Source organism: Convolutriloba macropyga, chromosome 8, assembly GCF_964194025.1.
Source record: "Convolutriloba macropyga chromosome 8, txConMacr16.3, whole genome shotgun sequence".
Classification (NCBI taxonomy): domain Eukaryota; kingdom Metazoa; phylum Xenacoelomorpha; order Acoela; family Convolutidae; genus Convolutriloba; species Convolutriloba macropyga.
The window spans coordinates 27,703,261-27,722,483 of NC_134475.1; the positions used below are offsets into that span (position 1 = coordinate 27,703,261).

General features: G+C 36.8%; 2 protein-coding genes across 2 annotated transcripts in view; both read left to right on the forward strand.

Annotated features, from left to right (window-relative positions):
• LOC142344652 (spliceosome-associated protein CWC27 homolog) overlaps nt 1-19,223 on the forward strand; it is a 242,091-nt gene that overhangs the window by 19,629 nt on the left and 203,239 nt on the right. The gene's annotated exons all lie outside the window — the stretch shown is intronic.
• Nucleotides 8,675-12,729, forward strand: LOC142344053 (frizzled-5-like). The gene is made up of 2 exons (XM_075395526.1): nt 8,675-9,007; nt 12,333-12,729. Exons 1-2 carry the CDS (start codon nt 8,882-8,884, stop codon nt 12,624-12,626), a joined length of 420 nt encoding a protein of 139 aa, XP_075251641.1. The 5' UTR covers nt 8,675-8,881; the 3' UTR covers nt 12,627-12,729.

The window sequence follows — 19,223 nt, forward strand, 5'->3', positions numbered from 1 at the left end:
TCAAAAATATCGACAAGCTCGGTAAACCTCAATTGAATGGTAAGATAAGACATCTCGAATCTTATGATGATCATCGATTAACGCTTCTGGGATAACTTACTTGTGACGTTGAGTGGAACGGAAGCAGGCTCACACAAAAGCAACTAGCAATTGTGCAGTCTGATAAAATATTTGGACTGCTTGATTGAGAACTCCTGCCCAAGCACGGTGTGAACAACATCACAACCAAGCACGCACCTGCTGTAAAGGATTACAAAACTCTAGTAAAGCTGATACCAGGATCACAGCCAATGTTCTGCAAAGTCAGGAAATCACATCTACCTCTTCAAGACAAAGTCACAGAGAAGCTGGAACAGATGGTCAGACAGGGCATCTTTGAACCGGTACAGCCAGGAGGAGTCACTAATGCATCTCCATTGTTGTGGCAGAGAAAGAAGAGTGGAGAACTGAGACTTTGCGTTGACTTGAAAGTGCATATCAATGGCAAGGTGATGGAGGAGGACCACCCAATACCAGATATGGAGACGATCTTCCACAACCTAAATGGGGCCTCATACTTTGGCAAAATTGACCTCTCAGATGCCTACTATCAAATAGAACTGGACAAAGAGGCAAAAGATATATGCACAATCAAATCATTTCAGGGACTGTTCAAGATGTGCCGACTGCCTCAAGGACCGAAAAAAAAATCTTCCCCAATCTTCCAAAATTGCATCGAATCAACACTCAAAGGAATCAAGAGCATTGTGATCTTTCAAGACGATGTGTTGGTCTATGGAACTACCAAGGAGCAGTTCGACAAGAGATTGCTTGCAGTCAAGAGTCGACTACATGAGAAAAACTCTACCATTAATGAGAAAAAGTCTGACTCAAAACCAGTCGATAGCGTTAGCTTTTCGGGATACTCCATTTCAAAGGAGGGAACAGCACCAGATTCCAAACAAATTAAAAAATTCAAAAGCACCAGCTAACAACAAACAACTCGAATCATTTGTTGGGCTAGCAAGCTTTTACGGAAAAATGATTCCTTTTTTTAAACAAAAATGCTACCCTTAAATAACATGAGAAATAGCGATTTCTCACGGGGCCAAAATGCAATAAAAGCTTTTGAAGACATAAAAAATAAATTCTGTGCTAACCCACTTGTACAGCCATATAGTTTACAAAAATAGGCAACAGTTACTACTGACGCCTATTAAAAATCCATTGGCGGGGATCTTTTGCAAGAAGGACATCCGGTCTTTTCTATATCGAGAAAGTTGACTTCAGCGGAGCAAAACTAATCGAACAGAGGGTGGGGAGCACTGTCAATTGTGTTTGTGGTCACAAGATTGAAACAACTCTTTCATGGAAGACGATTTACCCTACAGATGGACCACAAATCACTCAAATATCTCTTTGCACCAGACGAAGAGATCCCGAAGACAGCATCAGCGAGAATCACAAGATGGGCAATAGCTCTAATGGGCTTCGACTATGAATTAAAGTACATACCAGGGGAGCAGATACCCCATGCATATGCTTTGAGCAGAATGGATTTTGACGAAGACGAATCTGACAACGATTGAGTGTGTTTCGCAATCAATAACATCTACTTCGCCTAGAGTGATTTGGTGACCCAAGCAGAAATAAAAACTGAACTTGGAACAAACAGACTCTTCCAGGACATAATGAAACGAATCAAAAAGGGCAATTGGAAACAATGTTCAGAAGCAGAAAAAGATTCGAACGACACAAAGTTGCACTGACCATACACAATGGACTCATCTTCAGAGGTGTTGTTCCTTTAATTCCACCCAAAATCACGACACTTGGTTTTGGCAAAAGTGCATGAGACACATCCTGGGAAGAATGCAATTGAGGTATCAGTCAGAATGATAGCATGGTTGCTTGGCATTGCCCAAGACGTTCAACTTTTCGTTAGTAAATGTAAGAATTGTCAAATGAACAGGCTTAGCCTTTAAAAAACAGTCTCTGCGTGGCCAGAAGCCGACGTTTGGAAACGTGTCCACATGGACTGGGGTTATGTTGAGGACCAAGCCAATATCTTAGTGATTGTTGACAAGAGTTCTGGCTTGATAGAGGCTTTCCCCGCTGGAAACAGAACATCAGAAACAGTTAAAGTTTATCTTAGTCAAATATTTGCAAGATTCGGAATACCAAAAATTTTAGTATCTAATAATGGTCCCGAATTTGTAAATGGTGAACTTAAACAGTTGTGTGAATCACTGGGAATTAAGAAAATGGAATCACTCGTCCATCATCCAAGAGCTAATGGACTAGCCGAAAGAGCAGTTCAGACAGTGAAGCGGGCACTTCAAGCATGTAGTCCCAATCTTAAGGTATCATTGGAGCATTCCTGCCAAGGGCACTGATGACACATCGCAACACACTTCAAAGATGAGGAGCGAAAACAACGGACGCAGAGTGAGACTACCAGCAATAGCAGATTTCGACTTGTGCAGATTTCAAAACGATTGACCAGATTCGGCTGTGGGGCAGATGTAAAAGAAACGGTTGCTCCTGATGTCTAAAACTATGGGAAAGTTGTGAATTCTTTGCTGGTCCTGTTCGTTTTGTCATTCAATAACTTCTTTCCGACCGATGTAATTATGTCCAGACAATATTTTGTTTCCTAATCAAATAATTATTGGCGAAAAATCTGTGCTTGTAAAGTTCATGCAGTAAAATGAAAGTCCCAGAAAAAATTCTCATTCAAACAGCAGTAAGGTTGCCGTCTTTCCGCCAATCTATAACATAAAGTGTCTGCTGAGATCAAAAAATTAATAATTAAAAAATTATTGCCTCATAGAAAAAACCCCTTTTACTGATCAAAATATTGTCTCACTAACTGTTCGAATGAAATTTACTCGAATGGTCCCGAATTCGTAAATGGTGAACTTAAACAGTGGTGTGAATCACTGGGAATTGAGAAAATGGAACCACTCGTCCATCATCCAAGAGCTAATGGACTAGCCGAAAGAGCAGTTCAGACAGTGAAGCGGGCACTTCAAGCATGTAGTCCCAATCTTAAGGTATCATTGGAGCATTCCTGCGAAGGGCACTGATGACACATCGCAAAACACTTCAAAGATGAGGAGCAAAAACAAGGGCCACGGAGTGAGACTACTAGCAATAGCAGATTTCGACTTGTGCGAACCCATTCTATTCAAGACCAATGCAAAGACAAAGACAGTTCCTGCTAACTTCATCATCAAGAAGGACTTGAGTACATATTTCATACAGCCCGAAAACTTGACACAGAATATTCTAGTGAGCGACAACCAAATTGCGAGACTAGAACACAACATTGTAAAAACAGAACCAGCGGTGGAGGAGACCATATCTCAATCAGATCCACAACTTCAGAACACAGATGTGGGAGCATCAGCTGCAGAGCATCAACAACCCGAACCACCAGAGCCTTCAAGAACATCAACAACAAAACAGAAAACAACCCGACAGATTAGGAGAAGCTATACCCACAAAATCGCTCAAAAATGAAAGAGAATGTGATGGTTTCAAAGAAACATCAAGAAATTTAGAAGATTTCTTTATTAAAGTTTCAAAGAACAAAAGAAGAACTTACCAGACGAATTTTGTTGCTATGTCGATAATTAATGGCCACAATACTAAACACAATTCTAATTTTGTTTTGGCGCTGTCATTATCCAATTGACATATCAATCATATGTCAGAAGTAAACTCTCCTACCAACAGAAACCTGTTTCTAACATCCATTAACCTCCAACTGATGAACTCAATTGTACCTAGGCCATACATGAATCTCATGAAATGTTGATAAAAATAGAAAATCACCTCCGGGATTCGGAACTAAGATCTATTCAAATGTCAAAAAAGTAAAATATTTTTAGCTAATCTAAACTTTCTCGCATATTTTCGCATAGATAAATACTATAAATAGGAGCTAATTTTTGTTTTTTTTTTTCATTTCCAAATTTAATTTAAAATTCAACTTTTTGAATTCTTTTGACCCGTGTTATTGACCACGACACTTTGCATATGATGTTGTGAAAGGCTTTGCATTGGATCAATCTGTTTCAAATGATCTTCTAAATATGAAAAAGAGAATTGCGAAAATTTCACACCGAACAATCAAAACGATTGACCAGATTCGGCTGTGGGGCAGATGTAAAAGAAACGGTTGCTCCTGATGTCTAAAACTATGGGAAAGGCTGTGACTTCTTTGCTGGTCCTGTTCGTTTTGTCATTCAATAAGTCCTCTCCGACCAATATAATTATGTCCAGACAATATTTTGTTTCCTAATTAAATAATTATTAGCGGAAAATCTGTGAATGTTAAAGTTCATGTAGTAAAATGATAGTTCCAGAAAAAATATTCAACCAAACAGCAGTAAGGTTGCCATCTTTCCGCCAATCTACAAGATTAAGTATCTGCTCAGATCAAAAATTAGTTAACTATTGCCAAACAGTAAAAGAATCCCTTTTTCTTATCAAAATTTTCTCTCACTAACTGTTCAAACTGTCAAAAGGAAATCATTGTTTATAACGTCCGCTTGATTGAAATGTACTGAACGAAACGATTCACTAATACAGATACCAAATGCCCGATATTGAGCAGCTCATCAATTGCGTCGCTCAAAATATACCCTCACCCGCGTCACAAAAACCTGTTGATTTTTTTAAACATATCTTAAGAATATATATATATATATATATATATATATATATCATCAAGAAGGGCTTGAGTACATATTTCATACAGCCCGAAAACTTGACACAGAATATTCTAGTGAGCGACAACCAAATTGCGAGACTAGAACACAACATTGTAAAAACAGAACCAGCGGTGGAGGAGACCTTATCTCAATCAGAACCACAACTTCAGAACACAGATGTGGGAGCATCAGCTGCAGAGCACCAACAACCCGAACCACCAGAGCCTTCACGAACATCAACAACAAAACAGAAAACAACTCGACAGATTAGGAGAAACCATACCCACAAAATTGCTCAAAAAGGAAGGAGAATGTGATGGTTTCAAAGAAACATCAAGAAGTTTAGAAGGTTTCTTTATTAAAGTTTCAAAGAACAAAAGAAGAACTTACCAGACGAACTTTGTTGCTATGTCGATAATTAATGGCCACAATACTAAACACAATTCTATTTTTGTTTTGGCGCTGTCATTATCCAATTGACATATCAATCATCTGTCAGAAGTAAACTCTCCTACCAACAGAAACCTGATTCTAGCATCCATTAACCTCCAACTGATGAACTAAAATTGTACCTAGGCCATACATGATTCTCATGAAATGTTGATAAAAATAGAAAATCACCTCCGGGATTCGGAACTAAGATCTATTCACATGTCAAAAATGTAAAATATTTTTAACTAATCTAAACTTTCTCGCATATTTTCGCATAGATAAATACTATAAATAGGAGCTAATTTTTGTTTTTTGTTTCATTTCCAAATTTAATTTAAAATTCAACTTTTTGAATTCTTTTGAACCGTGTTATTGACCACGACACTTTGCATATGATGTTGTGAAAGGCTTTGCATTGGATCAATCTGTTTCAACTGATCTTCCAAATATGAAAAAGAGAATTGCGAAAATTTCACACCGAACAATCAAAACGATTGACCAGATTCGGCTGTGGGGCAGATGTAAAAGAAACGGTTGCTCCTGATGTCTAAAACTATGGGAAAGGCTGTAACTTCTTTGCTGGTTCTGTTCGTTTTGTCATTCAATAAGTCCTTTCCGACCAATATAATTATGTCCAGACAATATTTTGTTTCCTAATCAAATAATTATTAGCGGAAAATCTGTGCATGTTAAAGTTCATGTAGTAAAATGAAAGTTCCAGAAAAAATTTTCAACCAAACAGCAGTAAGGTTGCCATCTTTCCGCCAATCTACAAGATTAAGTATCTGCTCAGATCAAAAATTAGTTAACTATTGCCAAACAGTAAAAGAATCCCTTTTTCTTATCAAAATTTTCTCTCACTAACTGTTCAAACTGTCAAAAAGAAATCATTGTTTACAACGTCCGCTCGGTTGAAATGTACTGAACGAAACGATTCACTAATACAGATACCAAATGCCCGATATTGAGCAGCTCATCAATTGCGTCGCTCAAAATATACCCTCACCCGCGTCACAAAAACCTGTTGATTTTTTTAAACATATCTTAAGAATATATATATATATATATATATATATATATATATATATATATGTATATGTATATATATATATATATATATATATATATATATATATATATATATTTATATTATATATATATATATATATATATATATATATATATATATATATACAGTCAAGTCGTTTTACAATCCGATACTGATTGTCATTGTCATTCTTCGCGGAGATTGTGCTTACACCTATTGATCTAGAACATGTTTTCACTTTTCAACCGATATGGTTTCAGAATTTTGAAAAGCTATAGATTATACTCTAATGGGTCTTAATTTTTAGCTTCTTAATTTTTTTCTTTTGTTTTATAATATTAGATGATGATAAACAACAAAATGAATGCCTATACTTGGAATAAATGGCTAGAATAAACTCAACCAAACCGTTATTTTGCCGATCGATTCAAAAAGGCTCCCATTTGAGCAATTGCACCATCGACATCTTTCAAATTTAACGTTTATTTCCATGAAAGTTCATTACCTCGTCGGCGATGTAAATGAAGAAACTGCTAAAGATCGCCGCACAATCGGTCTAATAGAACGTGTCAAACAAATGGTAAAACACGCTTTGCCTTCATCGAGGAGGAAAAAAATTCAAACACTTTTCATTTAGAGCAAAGCCCGTCAGTCATAGTTTTTGAATAACGAATGACTAGAGTTTCACCCATCATTAAACGCATTGGTAGAGAAGCGGACAATCCGCTAAGATCCGCTAATATCAATTGTACTTTTCAGCCGATGCAATTGTCTTATGAAAGTATTACAAGTTTGTGTTTGCAGGAAAACGCTGTGTGTTAACGATTTTCTCAATGAAGCAGAATTGAAGAAAGAGGAAGACAACAGCATGGAATTTGAGTGATCTATGTGTCAACCCATGATGAAGTCCGCGACCCAAGACAGGCTATGATGCTTTGTATGGTTTGACAAAAAACGACACTCGTAATGATTTAGTGAAACCGACAAAGATGTCTGGCCGATGGTCTGGACAACGGTCTGGCCAAAGGTATGGACAAGGGTCTGGCCGACGGTCTGGACAACGGTCTGGCATAGGGTCTGTTCGGTCTGGCCAACGGTCTGCACAACGGTCTAGCCGATGGTCTGGACAACGGTCTGGCCATGGTTCTGTTCGGTCTGGCCAATGGTCTGGAGAAAGTCTGTTCAGTCTGGCCAAGGGTGGCCAAAGTCTGTTCGGTCTGGCCAATGCCTGTCTTGGGTCGCGGACTTCATCCTGGGAAGCTAATCGCAAGGCAAGAGGCAAGAGTGAAGGAAACGGAAGCAACTGACGGTGAAACAGGTTTTTTCACTGGCTTTTTCATTGGCAACAAAATGGGACAAGGGAAAACGATCCGCAAAGAGTTCGGAGGGACTATAGACCGTATTAGGGCCAGCTCAACTATAGTAATAGTTCACAGTAACTTCAAATTTAACTCATAAGGCAAAATCAAGACGCCACTTCCAGATATCAGTTTTTAGTACACAAAAAATTTCTTCTCACAAGACGTGTAATGTGAAACTTTGTCACAGGTAGATTAGTCTATTCACTGCTCATCCTTTTTTGACTGATATTGTTTCATTATGGAGTTGCCTGGCAAATCATTTTTTCACTTCTAAATGGTATTTCAAGCGCCTGATATATATTTTTTTCCTACATTTCGTTCAACAAAATTCATTTGCTTTATTTTAAAGCCCACGAGTTAGTTCATTCTTTTACCCAGCCATGCAAATTTTAAGTTGACGTATTTTGTTCGGCGAAAATACTCTTTGAGTTACAACATGTTTCGCAACGCAATTAGATCCGATATTTTCGGAGAATTTCACGATCTGAATGCAAAATCCATTCAAAAGCAACTTTTACAATTCAACATAATTTTGTTGTAAAAAAAGCATTATTATGCAAAAGTGATCATTTTTCCATTCTCGGTATCTTATTCAACACTTTCAATCATCCCGACTAAAAACCATTACGAATTTTTTTTCTCATTATTTCTGTTTTAGAGGAAATAAATAATCACTACAACAACAAATAAAGCAGAGCAGGTGACAGCTTTCTTCGTTGGGTTAAGGTCAGATTTTAACTTTTTAACTTTTTAAAATTATACACTCTTTACATTTATGATAATGCTCAAAATAACAATATAGCAGTCTGAAAAAAAAAGAGTTCGTAGACTTTTGTAGACTTTTTAGTGTCGAAGGTAGTTGAAAGGAATTCTAAAATATTTTGGCTCCTATTATTACCTTGCCTTTCAATATGAAAACACTATCAGTAAAAGTTTTTAAGCAGGAAAAAAATAGATGCAAGGTTTTGATATTTATAATATTTGTCTACAACTAGAGCCCCATAATACATAACTGACGGCATTTAATTCGGATTGACACCAAGTTATCTTAGGGCGACCTCGATCAGTTATCATCTTTCAACACGGAGATCCCTACATTTCTTTAATTCTCTGCAAATTTTGCTGAACTAGGGTACAAAAGCATGCGCAGTTTTAACAGTTGAGCAAACTTCTGTTATTTTAGGTGACAAGCCGTTATCAGTTACTTAGCTCTTGACAGTTATTGGCATTCTTTAAAGCATTGTGCAAGTTAAACATCATAATCCATTCTGCAATTATATCAATGAGTTAAGTTAGATCCATCTTTGTCCACTAAGATAAGCAAAAAACAAGTTACTGAGATGTTGAAAATTTTTGGATTGCTGTTTCTATTCTTGATCAATAGGTTTCGGTGTGAAAAAACCTGCAACGACTCGGCCATACATTTGAACAAGTGCGAGCCTATCACTGTTCCCATGTGTCAAGAGGTAGGAATTTTGTCATATTTTTAATCTGTTGCTTGTTACTCAAGCTTTCTACATGTTTGAGAAGTTACATCAACAAAAATGAACAAAGTAAAGGAAACAAAGCTTTATGAACCGAGAAAGGTCCGCTACCCAGGTTGAGGTGCGCGACCCAAGCCGACCCTGATCAGACCACCGACTTGGGTCGATCACGGGGGGTAAACCGCGACCGCTCCACAATGTCTGGCAGCGCTACCTACGGTCTCGGTAGTCTGATCAGGACCCCATTCAGAGTATGCACGGTCTGATTAGGGCAAAACTTACGGTCTGGACAGTCTGATCAGAGCCCCGCCCAGAGTCTAGATAGCATTGTGAAACATCATAGCGTGGTCTAGGGTCAGGATAGTTTTGTGGTATGATCCGGATAGTCTGAACAGAACACTTTCCAGAGTCTGTACGGTCTGATCAGAAACCTTCCCAGACACTGGAGAGTATGATCAGAACCAAGAGGTACAACCGAAAAAATGGCCAGTCCCCGAAAGGGAAAGATATGATTAATCCCCGAGGGGACTTTTACTTGACGAACATCAAAAATCACGCTAAAGACTAAGTTCTGGTAGTTGTTGTCTAGCAGAAAACTTTTCTTTATTTGGAACTAATATCTTTTACTGAAGAACCCGAAAACCATATACCTAAAATTACGTATTAATCTGAAAATAATAAATTATACCATTGATTACTGCTATTATAACAGTTAACAGTGTCAGTCTGGGTACCCCTGCTGCGCGACCGAAGTGGGTCTGACACCCCCAGTGCGCGACTCAAGTTGGTCTGACACCCAGGTGCGTGACTCAAGTAGGTCTGGCACCCCCAGTGCGCGACTCAAATCGGTCTGACACCCCTAATGCGCGATTCAAGTCGGCCTAGCACCCCAGTGCGCCACTCAAGTCTGTCTGATCAGGGCCGATTTTGGTCTGGACGGTCTGATTAGAGCTGGCTTGGGTCGCGCACCTCATCCTGGGTAGTAGGGCTTATGAGCAGTAAAGTATTTTGTTTTTTGATTTGACCCTTTCAAAAATGTCCTAAAAATTTTTAAAAAGACGTAAGCACTGATAGCATTTGTAAATAGAGGATTCAAGTGCAAAAATATAAAATGGTGTTTTTAGTGATATCTTTTTTCGTTTTTTCGAAAAATTTAAAGAAATTAAAAGAAAAGTTTGTCGCAATTAATTCGAATAAGTTGCTAGGCTAATATGAATTGCTGTATTTGGTTTGCTACATGTGAGTACGGTTACACCTTTTGCTCCTAGACAAGTACAGTGATCCCCAGATTTTGCTCCACAGAACGCAATTTCAAAACCTTATCTTTTTGAGAAAAATATTCATAAACGCCGAATTTTAATATTATGCTAAAAAAGTGACTGGCAAGTGAGATTGTAATCAAATGAGAAAAGGTGAAAAATAGGCCCTACAATGATAGCTGTCAGTTTGTTTCTTATCCAATAGCCTAATTTTCATGAATACGGAAAATTAGCTCCTCCTAGCTTGGAAGATAAAATTTTTGACGATAAGCGGCCATCATGACATTTGTTCTCAACAATTTTTAGTGAATTTTTGGTTTTTTCGTGTATTTATCTAACATTTAGTGTTTTATCATTTAATCGCATTATAGAAACGCCTCATAGGTTCGTAATATAAATTAAACTTCTCACTTTAGTTTTTCATTTTATAGCTATTGATTGCTCTGTCTTTGACACTAATTGGGTTCGAGAAATGTCCAGTTTTATCTTATCTTTGTCTTATCTATTAATTTCGTTAACGCCAGGTCTCATCAATTGCTAAATAAGCATTAATTAATCGAGTTAATTGCTATCGGTCATAGATATTGCTTTCTAAGAATTATACGATGTTCGTTTTGAAAATTGGTAAATTTTTGAATTTCGCCTGTTGTACGTGTTGCTGTCTAACTACTTTTTGTCACAAACTCCGAGTCTTTTTTATTGCTAGTGAGGATATATTTAATTGAAAAACTCTTTTAGTGCGTAATTAATGGTTTCGGCTACTTTTATAATGTTAATCATCAAAAAAGTAGAAGACATTTCTTTGTTTTTTTGCTGAATTTGTTGTATTTTCGTTGTCTTATGTTTCGTTTTATTTATGAAAGGCTTCATTGGTTGCCAATGAGTAGGTTCGTTGGTTGTAAATAAACGAGTTCATAGGAATCAACTTTGGTTTTAAAACTTTTAAAATTTGAAAAAAGTTTTTTTAAGTCTTGCAGTTGCTTCTTCTAAAGTCTTTTCGCTGACTCTCAAATAGTATATTTCTCACTGACTTTTTAGTGCGGCGTGATTTTGGTCAATTTATTTACTTCAAGCTCTAGCTAACTTTTTGACCGACTTAGACACCGCTTGTTTTAGAATAGTTTAAGTGAATATGTTAATTTTCTAATTTAGTCCTTTTCCCTCAATTTTGAGTTGTGTGTCATTGATTCCCTCAGAGATGTTGCTTTGTGTACTCTTTCTAAGGATACATAGGTCAGTATTTTCATAAAGTGTTATAGTTATTATTTTTTTGCGAACGACTAGATCTTTTAAAACGAAGTTTTTATTGTTTCTAGATTTTTTTTATAATTTCGCGCATAATGGGTTTTTTGCTTGATTTAATTTAATATTGCATATTGCTGTGAAAATTTTAATTTTCTGGTAACTATTAAATTCAATTCTTTGAATTTTTATTCAGCAATATTTTTGGGCAGGCATTCAGCAGCTTCAGTGAATTGAAGTTTTAAAATTAATTATTTTAATTTCATGGCATTCGTATTTGAATCAGCCTCTTTGCTGGTTTTTATCAACGACAAACAAGACACTGTCTGGAATTTTAATTAAATAAGATTTGCACTTTGGCCGTCTTTTTAACCAGTCAATTTTCTCAAAGTGATTATGGAGGTTCACAATATCACTGCAAAGGCTTTCCTTTCCAATCAACGGGAGCCAGAACTTTAGAACTTTAAAAAGCCTCACGTGTTCCCCCGTGTTATATCTTCTGACAATATTTTGTAAACCGAGAACAAAAATGCGGAAATTTAAACCTAGAATATTTGATACAGCTTTTTTACGGTTCCGCAGTAGGCTTTGAGATTTGTCTAATTTAACGTATCCATTTCTTTAAACTTCGTATTATTCGGAATAGAACTTTTTTATGTTCGTTGACCGTTTTAATAATTTAGGGATATTGTACATTTTGGCATATGGTGAAAACTATTCAGTTCTATCAAAAAATTAATTTATGAAAATATAAATATTTTTTAAAAACTAAATGTTGGCGTAAAGCCGAAATTCTGTGTGCTTAGATGGGCTACAACTATACCCAATTTCCAAACCACCTCAAACATGATACCCAAAATGAAGCTGGCATGCAAGTCAGTCAATTTATGCCAGTTGTGAACTTGGGCTGCTCTGACAAATTGCAAGGATTCCTCTGTTCACTTTATGTTCCACCGTGTCTTCCTGAAATGTACGGAACACTAAAACTCTGCCGAGAACTGTGTGACCAAGCTCAGGCAGGGTGTGAGCAAGTTCTTATGGAGTTAGGCTTCGATTGGCCAGAAGTGTTCAAATGCGAACAATTTAGCAGTTGTTCCTAGCGTAGAGCTACGGACTTCGAAATAAAAAATTTGTACTTTCTGTTGAATAAAAGTTTTGATAAGGTTTTGATGCACAATGGACGATGATAGTTGTATAGTTTTGAGGACCATAAAGGAATTCAGTTGTTCATTCATAATTCTTCATTGCGCTTAGTCAAAGCAAACCAACTTTTTTCAACAAAACGAAAAATATATATATTCAGATAAATTCAGATAAATTCTGCTCAGTGAAATTTGAAATTTTGATCTTCAAATGCTTAAAACGGGCTTTTCAAAGTTGTTTTTAAAACAGAATGCACATATACACTTTGTGAATGTTAAAAACGCGAGAGCGAGGTGAAAAAAATAAACATTTGCAGAGAACATTTGCAGAGAACATTTGTGAAATTACAATTAAACGTATAAGACCAGAGACAAGCTGAAGGATCAAATTTCTCAAGAAAGACAATGAAATTGCTTGAAAAAAATGGTTTCAATTGATGCCGACATTCATTTATGACGTGTACTTCACATGTGCAAACTGCTTTAGTCAAAAGTGAACCAAAATGTAATGGCAACGTTTTGGCTCATTTCTCAAGAAGCAGTTTGAGAATTCTAGCCTAAAAAGCGTCCACTAAAAAGCGTCAACTAAGCCATTTCAAGTACATAGAGGACTTCTGCTGGCTGAAGATGACGTATACAAATGATAATGGCTCAGTTCCTTGGCTAGCCTCTAGGAAATTGTGTGAATGGCGTGAGAAAATTGGGTGAGGCTCGAACCCACTCGTGTTGATGTTTTGGTTTTTCTAGGTGATAGTTCACTAAGTTCACTAAGTTTTACTAAGTTAGTGCACTAAGTTGACTTATGTACCTGCAGGTTTTTCGTTTCAATGCTTCCTTCGTTCAATATTCAAGTCGTCGCGAATTTAAAATCGATATCGACAAACTGATTTGAATGGTTTCGAACCAAAGCGCCCAGATCTGATGTTGTATCAGCAGATTGCGCTAAGTGCCATGTACAATGCTACAAAAACCAAGCTTTTCATTCGAATATATTAACTCTCCGTTTGATGCAATTATGGCAGGGACTTAGATCGCTCGCCATGCTTTGGAATGATCCTGCTTCGATGTTGAAATCAGATTGACAAAAAAAGAACGTTTAAGATTAATAAAGAAAGGGATAAAAATAAAAAAGAAAAGCGTTGTTTTTGACTTGAAAAAGCCTTAAAATAAAGTGACAAAGTTAAGAGATTGTTAAACAAAAGTGCCACGCTAAGCTAAACCAAAAAACCACTGAAACCAAACCACGTGCAGCACAATATTTAATGTATTTGTTTGTTTGCACTCTGACCGTCGTTTGTTTAAATAAGAGGAGTGTTGTTGAAAACAGCATAATATTCATAAATAAAGTAGAAAAGAAAAGCAACGAAAGAAAGCGAAACTGTTGGTCATTAAATACGCAGAAAAATGTTGATGACAGCTGTGATCTGTTCAGCCCCGAATTGACTAGACAAGCGGCTGGCTGAACAGATGAAAACAATGGAATGAGATGGACAGAGAATGACAAAGACTGAGTTGTATTTGGCGCCGCATTGACTATGCAAACGGCTGGCCAAATATTGTATTTCTTCTAGTACGGCAGAAAAAAACTAGAAGGAAAGTTGTAGCTAACTGAGCTAGACTCGAACCGCAGTCGGAGAAAGAAGAAAAAAATGATCGTTCGTTCGTTTATTCTGCCACGCTTTGTTGACCACTGCGCCATTTTCCTCCTCTTCAGGATGTTCGATTCTTTTTCAATTAAATGGATAGAAGAAAGGCCTCAATGAGTTAAATACAATGTTGCTGGAGTTGGACTCGAACCGTAATTGTGTGTACTTCAATCAACCGTTTTTGTGCTCTTCGCAGCTGTGCCAATTGATAACAACTTGTTTTGATCCGAACGCCAGTGTTTCATTTGCGCTGTTTGTCTCTCTCAGTTTTTCAGTTTGTTGCTTTATTTCGTTTTTTCCCTGTTTCCTTAGTTTTCTTTTAGTGCTCTCAGTTTTTGCTTTTCTTCTGTCGTTGATCCATTTCTGTTGCTCGAATGACTTTGATCTTTGATATAGAATTTCCGGGATTGAACTGGGATTGGTCCGCATTTTTTTTGGTTGATCACTATTTGAGCAGTCATTTTAGCCACTAGTCTATGGTGTGTGCGGCTAAAAGTTTTATTAATGGAGATGGTCGAGAGTGCTTTTGCAAGAGTTGAGCAGGCACTGTCGTTTCTTATATATCAACTCCTTTAGAGACAGAATGTTGTGTTTTATTGCCCTTAGAATATACCCGTTGGCCAATTTAATCTGCATGCCCCTGACTGACTTCATGTTTGCCTCTTCGTGGAGTTTTTAAACTTGGTACCGTCTTTGTTTTCGAAATTAAATAGTAGAGCTTGGTTTTGCGAGTTTTGTACTTTATTGACAAGGGTATGTGATTGATCCAGCCAGCAAGCATTTGAGTACAGAAATAGGGGTCGGATCCATGGTTTCTAAACCAAACTTAGACTTTCTTAAACTTAGACTTCGTTAACATTTAGGTTACTAAGCTTTCAGAGTTGAAACAGCCTGGTGTTCGCTCTTCGTACTAAATCTTTGAAATGTTCATGCCATTTGAGGTGTGGAGTGGAAATGATACCTAAGAATTTTATCGATTGTGGCTTGTGTATATATTATTCCTGAACACATTCAGCATGTGTAACAGATAAACATAAACCTTTACCTTTATTTAAAGATACAATTTCCATACTCTCCAAACACAAACCACAGTGCTTTGATTGAGAAATTTGGGCAAACCGCATATTGAAACTACAAAATGACTATTTTCTTTTCATTATTGGTGGTTTATAGGTTTGCAATGCTGTGATTTCAAAATTAATTGTTTACTTCCTGAATGATTTATAGCCATTAAAATCGTTCGAGTCAGTAAAAACTAAATAAAGCGGTTTATTAACTTAAAGTTTAACGCTAATCCGATTAAGTTTTCTTGTAAAGTTATACTCATATCTAGACAACGCATCCACAGCCACCCTGATTTCCTGATTTAAATTAACGCAAACTTCTGCTAGTAATTACCGTTTGATTAACATTCAGGAGAAAAATCCGATTAATTTTCCTATTAGATTGTTTAACGAAAACCATTTGTCAGTAAATTAGTTTTTCAGATAGGTTGAACATAAAATCTATTACATTTGTTAAATTTTTTCACAAAAGTCTACTTCTGGAAAAAGAAAAAAAGAAAATTATAGAGGTTCGAGGGTATTTTGCGAACGTAGTGTTAGTTTTAACGTCCCTCTAGCAGAATTTATGCGGGACCATTTGCGTGTTTATTCTAATCTTCGAACCCCTTGCCAAAAATGTTTGCAGTCAACTAATCATTACGTGCCCTACTTCCGAAAAAAATGAGTATACATAATCGATTCTGTCAATCACGTTCTTTTTTACGACCTTAATCAAGAAAAAAGTCTTTTGCAATATTGTAACATTTATGATAAAGTGCAAAATTAAACGTAGGAGTTCATCTAGGTTGTGTGAAGTACAAAGCAGTCTTCTTAAGGCATTCCTTTGGAAATTGTTCATTACACAGCTCTCCTGCAAAGCAAATTTAAATGCTTCCGGTTCTATTGCATTGCAGAAACGCTCAACCGCAAGCTTAAAACAATTTTAGCTACTTGAAAAATCACGCAAGATCATGCCAAGATCTTTCCAAGATCTTAGAAATCATGTTGTGTTTCTCCGAAGATACTTTTTGATAAGCAGCTTTGCTTGAAAACTATTTCAAAATGGTCTTTTTAAATTGTTTTTGCTTCCTCTGAGTGATAAAACGTAAACGAGGGGAAAAATTGTACTTGGAAAATCACGTTAGATTTTGTCAAGATCTTGGCAAACGTGATCTGGTTCTTGGGAAATCCAAGATCTGGCGTGGCCTTGGCGTGGATGTTGTGTGTCTGTGCACTGGGAAGCTATGAATAGCTTCAGATTCATGAAGAATTTCACAGCTGCTCAGAGAATGAGCTTAGCTCAGCCTCTGCTTGGCTGTTGTCTGCTCCAATGTTTGTTTCATATTACAAACAAATATTTCTTAAAAAAATTTAGTTTTTAATATTGAAATTTCTGTTCTATCTAATTGAGTTCTATGGGTTTTATCTGATTGCTAGATACTTTGTCAAAAATAATTTGCTCAAAGCCAACATTATAGTTAAAAAACAACGGTTATGTTTGCAGCAAAAACACTTTTGTAAATTCGAAACAAACTGTCACACATGCTCACGTGAATTTTCGAAGAACCAGTAATATTCAAAGAAACAAAATAGCAGTTTCATTTGCTTAAGATATTTTACTAAAAGTAACAAAAAATTTACCGTCTTGAACAATTACGTCATATTTATTTTTTTCAAAGCCCTCAACGCCTACCTATGATTGATTCAGATACATCACTGAAACATTATAGTTGCGAAAGATCTTGTTTTTAAATTAACTCAATTGCGCTTGATTTAACACAATTGCAATTGAAGTTAAAATTGTTATTGAAGTTAAGACGATTGCGCTCGACAGTAAACTAATTAACATTATTATAACCAACTAACAAAAAATTTGGAGAATAATTGAACTTTAGAAAAAACCGTACTGTTATGGCTGCTACGGCCTTTCAATGCTGCTATGCTAAGTGAACCAAGTTTATGCTACGTTTAAGCTTATCGTTATCAACATCAAATGCATCAAAACGCTCCAAAATAATAACTTCTATACACTGGTTACAATAAAGGATATGGAGCGAATCTTAACAGATTCTTTCCAGTTTACACAACCGGAAAACCTTCTTCTCAATATACTCGCATCAACCAAAATGTATCTTTTACAAGTCAGTTGTAAGAGTAAAAGATATTTGTCAACTTTGCTTTTTTGTCTATACAAGGGAGAGCGATGATGATAAGCTGAGAGTAGAAGTTCGGGAGACTGATTTATGTAGAAGTTAGTGCATTCAAGCTTTTCCAAAATATATGTTTGTAAAAACCTTGCACACCTTCTGATGGAACAGTTTCACGATGTGTGTCTGTTGTAATAATCAATTAAAAAAGTTAAAATACAGCTGTACAGTCTTCATATTCTCAAATGTTTTCTGTTTATCATGTTCCTTTTGACGAAAATCAAACCACTCAAGTGAACACAATAACTGTGTAAGAAAATGGCAAATTGGCCCGACAACAATGTCCCACGCAAAAAACATTAACATTAATTGCTTCAAACTTTAAAGCACACCTAACTGCAGATACTCCTGACTCCAAAAATACTGAAACAATTGATTCGCCCGAATTTTGCAAATTTCTTTAGTTTTTTCTCCAGCAAACAATTATTGTTCAGTCTACTTTCTTGAAGGTAATGTTCAGTGCATTGTTCGAGTATTGGTTACACAATTTTGGTGCTAGAAATCGCAAAATAGTAAACGCGATATATCATTTCCGAATATCATCTAATGGGTAACAGATGTCAGATATGGTTGCTATATAACAGATATGGTAGTTCGGCAGTTGAAAAAGATTTTTACCGGTGCTTTTCATAAATTGTCCTACAGAAAAAACCGCGAGCAAACCAGCTGCCCCGTTGCATACGAAGGTGCTTTTTTGGAATTTTCTCTTGTCGCTGCAGTTGCTGCAATCGCAGAATACTTGATAGGCTCAGCTGTCGTTTTCTGAAAACACGTGTCTTATTTATGTGCCTTTCCAAGCAGATCATTTTCGGCGAAATTTTCTAAATCTACTAACTATTTTGCTTGAAATTTCAGTTAGGTTCTCCCTAGCCTTTCGGGAAAAGGCTAGTTTCAGAACCAAATTTTGCCCGCTCTCTAGTGAACTTTATCTAAATGGCCTTTTAGATAATGGCATTTGTATAAGGCCACCAATATTGGGCCAAATTGACAGAAATACAGCCGACGAACGTCGGGCGAAGTGCTCTCTGAAACTACCTCTCTGAGTTGTTGGATTCAGTAGTAGCCAGCTGGGCTAAGGAATGCTAGAATCAGGGGAGAAAGAGGTCAAGCGTTGGGGGTTGGTGAGGGAGGGTGTCAAGCGATGGGGGGGGGGGGGGGTGGTGTAGCGAGGACTGGACGAGGGGTCCAAAATGCCAACTAGAGGAGGATTGACGTTAGGAGAGTTGCGGGGGGGATGGAGGGGTGACTGAGCAGTAAGAGGTCAATATCCGAAAATTCAATTTGCAATGTTTGCTTTTTGTGCAACCAAGTCGCCAGTTTTTACGATTCATGTACCACTTCCGACTATGTATTTTCCGTAATTTAAAACGTGGAAGTGAGTTACTTATATTGTGGAAAGGGTTTACAATTTATCACCAGTATTCATGGATAAACGTAGCTCATTTCCACACCTTTGAATGTGTGACTAACCTAAAACATCCGAATTTTATTTTTAATTATTTGAGGCTCAATTCAAGGCCTTGATTGCTGTTGTAAACAATGTGTAATCTCAAACTGCTAATTGTTCTCTTAATCAGCAATTAGTATCGACAGGAAAATTTGTGAAAATCACCAACTGCGCTTTCTTTCCTTCCGTTCCATTTGACACTATCTTAGTTA

Bases quoted from the DNA above. Each gene is read 5' to 3' on its own strand.
- LOC142344053 (XM_075395526.1), top strand. From the start codon at position 8,882: ATGTTGAAAATTTTTGGATTGCTGTTTCTATTCTTGATCAATAGGTTT. The intron at 9,008-12,332 runs GTAGGAATTTTG...CTGTGTGCTTAG, and splicing joins CTGTTCCCATGTGTCAAGAG to ATGGGCTACAACTATACCCA.